This window comes from Meleagris gallopavo, chromosome 1, assembly GCF_000146605.3.
Source record: "Meleagris gallopavo isolate NT-WF06-2002-E0010 breed Aviagen turkey brand Nicholas breeding stock chromosome 1, Turkey_5.1, whole genome shotgun sequence".
Taxonomy (NCBI): Eukaryota; Metazoa; Chordata; class Aves; order Galliformes; family Phasianidae; genus Meleagris; species Meleagris gallopavo.
In genome coordinates, this window is record NC_015011.2 from 132,660,074 (window position 1) to 132,670,011 (window position 9,938).

The 9,938-nt window shown below is 37.0% G+C and overlaps 1 protein-coding gene across 2 annotated transcripts in view; it reads left to right on the forward strand.

Annotated features, from left to right (window-relative positions):
* Window positions 1–407: 407 nt before the first annotated feature.
* Window positions 408–9,938, forward strand: part of RGPD4 (RANBP2 like and GRIP domain containing 4) — a 27,878-nt gene continuing 18,347 nt past the window's right edge. For both annotated transcript variants that reach the window (XM_010728259.3, XM_010728266.3), the window contains exons 1-15: window positions 408–514; window positions 1,007–1,118; window positions 1,859–2,011; window positions 2,661–2,891; window positions 3,272–3,417; window positions 4,185–4,377; window positions 4,887–4,977; window positions 5,729–5,938; window positions 6,997–7,175; window positions 7,264–7,439; window positions 7,742–7,865; window positions 8,231–8,392; window positions 8,793–8,930; window positions 9,018–9,164; window positions 9,656–9,835. In XM_010728259.3, coding sequence (XP_010726561.1) covers window positions 429–514; window positions 1,007–1,118; window positions 1,859–2,011; window positions 2,661–2,891; window positions 3,272–3,417; window positions 4,185–4,377; window positions 4,887–4,977; window positions 5,729–5,938; window positions 6,997–7,175; window positions 7,264–7,439; window positions 7,742–7,865; window positions 8,231–8,392; window positions 8,793–8,930; window positions 9,018–9,164; window positions 9,656–9,835 — 2,328 coding nt within the window. In that variant the 5' untranslated portion in view covers window positions 408–428. The remainder of the gene's footprint in view (window positions 515–1,006; window positions 1,119–1,858; window positions 2,012–2,660; window positions 2,892–3,271; window positions 3,418–4,184; window positions 4,378–4,886; window positions 4,978–5,728; window positions 5,939–6,996; window positions 7,176–7,263; window positions 7,440–7,741; window positions 7,866–8,230; window positions 8,393–8,792; window positions 8,931–9,017; window positions 9,165–9,655; window positions 9,836–9,938) is intronic.

A 9,938-nucleotide genomic window follows, 5' to 3' on the forward strand; every position in this document is an offset into this window, starting at 1 on the left:
AAAAAAAAAGGAAAACAAGGCAGGCAAGAGATGAAGGTGATAGAAGCACGAGCAGGAGGAACTGGACTCTTAATTTGTGGCATTTGTTTTCTTCTGCAATGTAGATACATTGCAAGAAAAAAAGCTTATCTGTAGCTGACCACATTCTTCTCTCTTTAGTCAGAAGTGTTTATGAAATATAACAAGTGTAAATACTTGCTTGCTTTGCCAGTAACCCCAGTTTTGCTTTGGTAGTAGCCATTGCCAGTTATTAGGAAAAAACATTATTTTCTTAATCCTGTATCTTTCAAAAACAAAGCCCTGAATACAAGGAGTGAACTGAAGCTGATAACTATGAAGAAGTTTTTAGAAATATTATGCATCCGTGAAAAGAAGAGTCTCCCTATTCAATTACTTCAGAAGTACTGTATATCTAAAATGTACCTGTCATGTTTTCTTTCCTTCAGAGATCGTTGAAAGGATTCCTTTTTGCTAAGCTGTATTTTGAGATAAAAGAATATGAACTTGCTAAAAGGTAATAAGTGTTACGTATGTTGTTCTGTTCTGTTCTTTCTGTGATAGAAAAGCTAAGTGAAGTAGAGCAGAGAAATCAAGACCATTATCATGCTGTTTTAAGGTAGCAGTAAATGGGAGAATTTGATGCCATTTAAATCTTAAAACAGCAGCCTAAAGGATGGGTAGTCATAGTGTGCTGTAAGAACTCATCTGGTTGGAATGTCTTTTATGCCATTGTATTACATCCTTCGTACAGTTTCTGTGAACTACTGCTTTATTTAATAAAGGCCAGTACTTGCAGGCAAATATGTAGAATCTGTACATGTAGAAATAATGTTGTTCCTTATTTGAAGGTCTAGATCAAGCACCTAGAACTAAATATGGCTAGATGTCCTGTATGACAGATTACATTCCCACATTAGCTACAGGTTGTAGGGGGACTTGTATTACTGAGGAATACTGATCCTTCTGGTTGTGTTTTTTTTTTTTTCCTTTTTTATTTACTCTGTAGATATATTTCTACTTATCTCAGTGTCCAAGAGAGAGATCCCAAAGCTCACAGGTTTCTGGGACAGATTTATGAAGCTCAGGATAACATAGAAAAAGCTTTTGGGTGTTACAAGGTAAGCGCTTCACTCACCTCCCTGATGTCCTGCTTTATTCCTTCGTAAATGGACTTGATCTTTGTGCTGCCTGCTCTGATATTCTTCTTCCCACTGGACAAAGAATCTGTGATCCCTGTAGAATTCTACAGTAGGGATTATGGTAACAGCAGTAATGCAGCTGCTACTGAAAGACTGGACTGAGAGTGTTTCTTAGTTGCACAGTTTGTTTTTTGTTAGTGTGGGCTGTTTGTTTGTTTCCTCAGAGGTAGAGGAAACAGGGCAAATACGGTTCTGATTAGGCAAGCATGTAAATATGAAATGTTAACTGTGAATTTCACTATTCGGGCTTTGGGAAGGGAGAGGATATGCACAAAAGTCTCATTGCCAGCACAGTGGAGTACTGTCGGTCTCTGTAACTTAATTCTGGTTTTCAGGAGCCTCCATATTAAGTTAGACTAGAGATACTCCTTGTCCAGCGATCTGAGAAGAGTAGCAGCTGGTGGTAGAGGCAGAGGAGCTGGTTTTGGCATTATTTCTCTTGTGGTGTTCTGAATTCCAGCAGTTGTCTGGTTGTTACAAACCAGTGGTGGGCTTTCAAAAAGGAGGTTTTTCTGAAACTAGTGAGAAAGTATTTATAGATCTAATTTGACTTGCTGGGTATGTTTACTGGGGGACGTATTTTCTTTCTTGTTCTATATGGACTGCAAGGTCAAGTTACCAGTAACCTTTTTTTCTTGTTTGTGCATGGGGAAAACTAGCGTTCTGTGGAGCTGAATCCAATGCAGAAAGATCTTGTACTGAAGATTGCAGAGTTACTATGCAGTAACGACATCACTGATGGAAGAGCCAAGTACTGGGTTGAGAAAGCTGCCAGGCTCTTCCCTGGGAATCCTGCTGCTTACAGATTGAAGGTAAATTCCAACTTCTAATCTCTGTTCTGTGTGTAGTAGAAACTTCAGTTTCTGCAACTGATGGGAAAACCATGTTAGTAATAGTATTCAAGAAATCAAGATTAGATAAAGTATTACCTCTATTATGTGACTACACTGCTTTCTAGGTTTTTTTTTATTTGAATTAAAAACTGTAGAATGTAGGAGGTGCTGTTATTCCCAAATACTTTGTAAATGCTTTCAGTCATACTATCTCGCTTTTGTGCAGGCGTTATTCTGTAGCACAACAGCAATGAAACTGAAGTCTTGAGAGGCTTATGCTTTGGGGTTTTTTGTGTGGTGTTTGGTGGGTTTTTTGTGTTTTTGGTTTTTTTTTTTTTAGACAAGCTGTTCTGTATCAAGGTGTGCCATCTTTGAACCAAATTATTTGACGATCTTAACTTAGCATCTTACTTAGCATCTATGTGAGGCAAACTCTAAAGTTGTGTTGTGTTTTTTTTTTTTCCTCACTTCTAGAATGCTTGTAAAACTCTGTAGCACCCAACAGCTTTTCAGAGTAGTTTAAGTAATGTAGTCTATAGTGGCAGTGAGAAAGCAGTCAGGTAATGTAGTTGCTGAAAAGGCTCTCATGGAGAATGAAAATTTAACACGTTGCCTTTGTATTTAATAGGAGCAGTTACTGGAGCATAAAGGTGAAGATGGATGGAATCAGCTCTTTGATATGATTCAAACAGAACTCTATGCGAGACCAGATGATATCTACCTTAACATCAGACTGGTTGCTCTCTACCGTTCAAATAATAGGTTAAGAGATGCTGTGCTTCATTGTCAGGAGGCAGAAAAGAAAATACCTGTAGACTCAAGCTTGGAATGGTGTTCGTGTGTCATAAAGACATTTGAGGTATTTAATTATATTTTGATCATGTCATAATCTCCCATATCCTTGAAACTGGTGTTATTCTCTTAGTAACGTTACAATGGCAGCTAATTCTCAAGTGACTTAACCCCTTCAAATGTAATGTTTGCCAAAACCAATGATTTACTTGGGATTTTCTTAAACCTTATAGAGTTGTTTAGTTTCTAGCTGAAGTACTAAGTTAGATACAGCAGCTCCGTCCAGGAGGAAATTGCTCAGGCAAATCATTTCTGGAATTTTGCTGCTGAAGAGTATGTTAGTGTCTCACTTGGGAAACTGGATTATGTAGCAACGTGTTCTGGAGAAGCTCTTGCCTTCATAGAAGGATGGTGGTTCCTTATTCTCTGATGAACTTTATTCTTTAGGAATACCTCGAATCAGTACGAGACTTGGAGTCTGATAAAAATAATTGGAGAGCTATCAAGAAAGATCATCTGCTGGCCTATTCTAGCTTCGTTAAAATGACACTTGCTTCTAGAGATGTTCGAGAAAGCAGAGAGGCACTTGAAAGGTATTGTTTTAACTTTTCTGTTTTAAAAAAAAAAAGAAAAGAAATTGAATTTTTTTTTTCTGGGTCACAGAACATCTAGCAGACATAATTTTCACTGAGTAGCCGTTTTGTGAATGGAAGAGGAGTTCCTCTGTACTAACCACAAAGAAAAAATCTTATTAGGCTTGATCCTCAAGCTGTGTGTCTGTCTGAGCTACAAGCCTCAGAGAAGACTCAGTGATACTCTGTGCCAGTTATCTTCTTTCACTTCAGCATGAGAATGTTGTTCTTGACTTCAGCTAATTTACATTTCACAGGCACTTGTGGGTTAGCTTTGTCCTGGTCAAATTAATATAACACATACTGAAATAATGAAAAATTTTACATGTCTAGTATAAATGGGATATAGGAAACCACCTGCATTCTCCTTGAGAGAAAACTGATAGGATCAGCTAATCCAGATGACTTCAGGCTGTGTCATGTGTGCCACAGCTGGAATAGTACAAAACAATGTTTGTAGCCAATTCATTTAAGATTTGTTCCTTTATTTCCATTACTTTCTCTTTTGTACTGACTTTATTGATTTCATTTCAATAAACAGTGTTCAGAGCTCTAAGAGCTCAAGGTTGTTGTCCTACTCTCTTGTGCAACTCAGGTTTAAGCTATAGAGGATGGCAGTAGCAGTTGAATGATCAAGTTACTTCATTGATGGCTAAATAACACTGACCTGAAGCACGTGGTAGATTTTACCAAGGCTTTGCTGAAAATGAATCCTGTCTACATTCTAGTTTTGATCGTGTGCTTCACTCTGTGAAACCGTATGTGAATGGACCCGATGAGCTGTCTCGTACCTTCCTTGAAATGAAAGGACACTTCTACATGCATGCTGGAACTTTCCTGCTGAAAATGGCCCAGAACAATGAGGCACAATGGAGAGATGCATGTGAACTCGCAGCGTTGTGTTATTTGAAAAGTTTCTATGTAAGTCACTGTTCAGTTTGTGCTTGTAGTTGTTGCAGTTCTTGAACGCTCTCTCTGTACATGCATTGAACACCTGTATTCCAAAAATTAACTACTGTTTTTAAGGCTGTCTCCTCACCAAATCTTACTCTTCCACAATTCTTTAAAAGATTTCAACTGATGTGAAGAAAATCTCTCTTCAGTTGTTTCACTTGTTAGAAGTAAAATGACCTTAAAGGCTAATGAGTGTATTTCCTGTAGGGTATTCCCTTGTCTATAAACAGCTAAAATAACTAATATTAGGATTATTGGAGTGGGAGAGGGGAATGACCTGAGTCGCTCTCACATACTTATGCATAGACAGCAGAGCTTGATCAAGCTTGTGTGCCCTTAAAGGTATTTGCAATTGTTCAATTACTCACCTAGTGTCTTTTTCAGGGAAGAAACAACCTTGTTTTCTAAGTTTTAAGATTAAATTAAGTGATTTCCTTTTTGTTGTGAAGAAGCTGTAACAGTTCTTTCTTCCACAGATACCTAAACCAAAGTCAAAACTAATAAAAGGAGATCCTACTGGGCAAGATACGCTGGAAATGTTGGCCTGTGACCGAAAAAGCCAGTCTGGTAATAAAAATTAATAACTATAAATGTTCCATAGTTCCACTTTAATTTTATGAATAACTAATTTCAGAGTTAATGGCTTGTTAAAGAGCATGTTTGGTGTCTTGGAATATGCTATAAAACTTTGTATATTTTGGCTACATATGAAATGCAAAACAGCAGCTTGATCCTGACATGTAATGGACTTTTTCTTTTTATCTCTGGGACATTAAGATAGAATTTAACTTTTAATGTCTCTTAGTATGCTGCTTTCTGCCTACTAATATTCTGTTTGAAAGCACTGCTAGTCCCAAGTGTAAAAGAAGATATTGCTCTTTCCCTGTCACTTTTGTTCCCTTCTTTGTTGCAGCAGGTTTGCTGCCCTTACGTTGTTTTTTGTTTGTTTGTTTGTTTTTTAAAGCTGAGGCAGTCTTTTTCAGTCTTCGCTATCCTGTGGGCTCTAGATGAAAACAAAACACCAGGCATCAGGCTGAATTGTTCCTGAATAGATGAGTCTGACAGCTACTTATTTTGAAGACAATTGCAGTGCCCTTATAATAAAAATACACAGTAATTCTGGAAAACTGGATTTTGAAATGCTTTGGGACTGCTGTCAGCCCATATGCTAAAACACTGATTTAATTATAGGAAGAGCCTAACTTAGAAATTTGTAAATATCATAAGGGGAAATCTTGATTCCCAGCCTCAAGTAGCAAAAGCAACCCACTGCATCAAATATTGTTGAGTGTTCTTATGTGACATTATGTTTTTCTAGGTCATATGTTGCTGAACTTAAGCCATGGCAAGGAAGACTTTTTGAAAGAGATTGTGGAATCTTTTGCAAACAAAAGTGGTTTATTTACATTGTTTGAAAGCCTCTTTGGGAGTGGAGCTTCTAGAGAGAGATCTTTCCTTGGCACAGATGATATGGGAAATGTCAGTACACAAGCACCAGTGCAAGGAGAACTGAGTAAATACGATATTGGTAAGAGATGTTACTTAAACTGAACATAAACATGTCTCTGTGTTAGAGCTTCTACAAATGCATCATTTGCTACAGAAGATAAGTGTCTGTAATAGCTGCTCATCATTGCCCTAATCAGAGAGTGGATTGCAAGGTTTCACTTCCAGCTGTAGCTGAGAGGCAGTGTCATCATGCCAGGTTCTGAAGAGTTTCTCACGTACTTCCTGCTTCCACACTGTTGTCTTCTGGTCAGTTCTGATTAATTTCTAGTTGAAGCTGCCTGTTTAGCTTTTCGTGTTTGTACACTTGTAAGTGCTAATAGGAAGGCACATACTTATTCATGTGCAATCTATGAATACAGGTTACAATAAAGGTTACATAAAAATAATTCCAGGATGAGTTGTGAGCTAATGAGATCTTTCCACTTTTAAGCTTAACTTGATGATGAAGGCTGGCTTTGAATTTGAGTGTAACAAGAGTAGAATGCTAGTAGTCTTTTACTTAGCTATCAGTGGTCAAAAATATGTAGATTATTCAATCTAAAACTACCGATCAGGGTGCAAAGCAATAAGGCTTATGGCCTTTCTCTTTTTGAATATATATATGTATTTTATATATTAAAAATTTTATGCTACTACAGTCTTTCTGAAGAAGTTTGTTCATCATATATTTAAATACAAAATTTAAAAAAATCATTTATTGCACATAAGCTAAAGATTAATCCCATTAGAGAAGTATTATGTTATCTCCTATTTTTTTTTTTTGCTTTGACAGAGAAGTTGAAGTATTAATATACTTTGGTTGTGCACTTTTATGAAATAGATATTGGGTTTTTTGAAGTTATTTATATAATATAAACAGGTGCAGGAATCACTTGAAGAATGCTACATCTTACTTGTAAATTCTTAGCTCCAGCTTGTTAGAGGCAAACAGGTGGGAGGAGGTTGCTGGGGGAGTCCTTCAATGGGAGAAATATTCAGAGCTCCTTACTTCTCTTGTAATGAAACCTAGCTTTCAGATACAGGTCTTCATAACTAGGGGACAGATCCTAGCATCTTACAACCTTTGTTTTTGCATAGGTGCTGTTCGAATGCACAGTGGTAGTCTCCAGCACCTTGTTTGGCTTGGCTTGCAGTGGAATTCTATGTCAGTGTTATTCCCACTGCGGAAATTATTAAAACAGCTTTTTCACTTGCCACAAGAAACATCAAGACTTGAAACAGATGCTCCTGAATCCATTTGCTTGCTGGACCTTGAAGTAAGTAAACTTTCCAAGTTCTTAAATGCATTTAAATGCAATTTTTTGGTACCTAATACTTTCTGTTTATTTATTCTTACAAAAACAGGTTTTTTTACTCGGGATGGTGTTCACTAGCAACTTACAATTGCAAGAGAAGTTTAATACTCACTATGGCACACATCAGCCTCCTTTCTTACCATTGCTGCTGTGCAAACAGTACTGTACTGAGAAGCAAAGATCCTGGTGGGATGCGGTTCGTACACTTATGCAGAAAAAAACAACGTAAGGCTTCCTCAGTTTGGAAATAGTTACTCAAACTTCTAGACGACTTCTGAATTGATTCCCATAGGTTGTGTAAAACTAGTTCCTTTTGTTTGACATAGTTTGAGCATTAAGGGTTTGTTGCTGTAGGGGTGAGATTTTTAACAACTTTCTAAAAACAGGCTTTACATTTCTAATATTGTATTTGTCAAGAAGAGCCAGCTTAGGACTAAAACTGCTTGTTATATTCATCAAACAAATGATGTGTGAACAGATTAACAGGGAGGGACTAATAATTGAGGAATATTTCTTCTGATATTCAGGCCAGACTCAGCAACAAAACTGAAGCTTCTTGTACAGCATGGATTAAGTACTCTGCGAGCCCTGGAGAAACACGGCCTTCAGCCTGCCTTAATTATCCACTGGGCAAGAAGCCTGCAAAAAACAGTAAGTTAAGATTATTTATGAGTAAGTACCATCTGTTTTTCTCTAATTTTGCAAACTTAACCAACTAAATAAAATCAGATGAGAATATAGTATTGAGACCTGCTGCTAATTTTGATAGGATGACTAGAGCAACTAACTTATTCTCTCTCCCTCACTACTCTCTTAACAACACAGGTAAAAATAACATTATTTTCTACCTGTATGTTACTTTCTGTGACTCTAGTGAGACTTCCTGAAATACATCACAAGCATCAGAGAAAAATTATTGAAACTTCTCAAGAAAACAGCTGCATCAGAGAAGGAAAAGAATGAATAACATTTTATTTGAATTTTCTGCGGCAGTTTCAATTTCTCTTCTTCAACAGGGCACTAGCCTTAACTCCTTCTACGACCAGAAAGAATATATTGGAAGAAGTGTCTATTACTGGAAGAAAACTTTGCTTGTTTTGAAAACTATCAAAAAGCACAAAAGTGTTCCTGAGCCTACTGATCCTCTCTTCAAACATTTCCATAGTGTGGACATTCAGGTACAGATTGATTATTCAAAGATGAGAGTAAGAGGGGTTTTATGTCACAAGTTTACATGTAAATTGGTTGGGGTTTTTTTTAATAGTGTTGTTGTTGTTGTTTTCTTCTTTTGGTTCAGTTGGTTTTGTGTGTTGTTGGGGTTTTTTGTCGTTATACTACTAATGCTAATATTTGGTAGTATCTTTCTTTTGAACTATCAGCTTTAAAGCAATCAGAGTGGAAGACACTGAACTCCCTTAGTACCAGCTTTATTGAAAAGCTGTTTTTCTGTATCACAGGAAAACTAGTAATATTATTAACCTTCTCCTGTCTGATTACTTACTAGATGATTACAGTTACTGACTGTTCCAAGTGTCCGTATATAGGTTATGTGTGACTTGTCTTTTGCTTTGGCTGTAGGTTTTTCAGGTTGCAGCCTATGAAGAAGAGGCACATATAGCATTTGCAATGTTGGATGCGGTTGAAGGCAAAACTGATGATGCTTTATTAGCATTTGAAGCTATTAAGAACGTGGTTTCATACTGGAATCTTGCCCTAGTAAGTTTGTAAATTGCATTACCTCAAAATGCTTTTCTTTTGCTTGCATTCCGACTGATTCTTATTAATCAATATACTGTTGCTTAGCTTTGCCAAAGAAAGGCAGAGGAGATTGAGAGTGACGATATGTTGCCAGAAGAACAAGAAGAACACAAAACCTATCTTCTTAAAAGAAAGCATTATCTGATGAAGATCATCGATGAAAGCTCCTCTGATCCATCAGTAGCTGACAAAGTAAGTAATTCCTTCTTAACGGTTTGTTTTGAGAGATGGAGTGGTTTGGCTTACTGCTGCAAATTGAGACAATTTGCTTTCAAGTCTGACTTTTTAAAACAGACTTTGCTTCTTGCCAAGTTAAACTTATTGTGTTCCATCAAGACAAATAACTTTCTTTACTCCAGTGTGTGGTATATCCTGGGAAGATTCTGTGAAGGTATCAGATTATGAAATGTTCTTGATTGCAGCTTCTGTGTAAACAAACAGCTTTTGCTCACTGTCGTCTTTGTGAGGTTGGTAGCTTCCATATAGAATTAATGCTTGTGTGAATTGTCCTCTTACCTTAATTTTAACAGATGTAGGGCTTTCCTGCGAGGAAAAGAACAACAACAAAAAAACACCTAGAATTTCTGTAGTGAAAGCCTTGTGTACTGTTCAGCTATAGATCAGAACAGTCTCTTGTTCTGAGGAAGAATTGCAGTCATGACTTGTTTCAAATCAATTTTTAGCTGCCAGTATCTATTGAAACCGTAACGGAAATGCTGAATGCAGTGATCCAGGAGCTTGGAGAGAATGATGAAGAGGAAAGTTTCGCATCCGGAAATATCTCACAAGCTGCAAATCTGGAAGTAAAACATTCAATTCCATCACCTAAGAAGTTATCTTTCTCACCAACTAATACCTACAAGGTATATTAGCCAGTTACTCTTTTAGGGATGTGTTATGTTTGTGTAAAAAGTTGAAGTTCAATAAGCTTTGGTGGGTTTTGTTTTTTTTTTTTTTTCCAGTTTT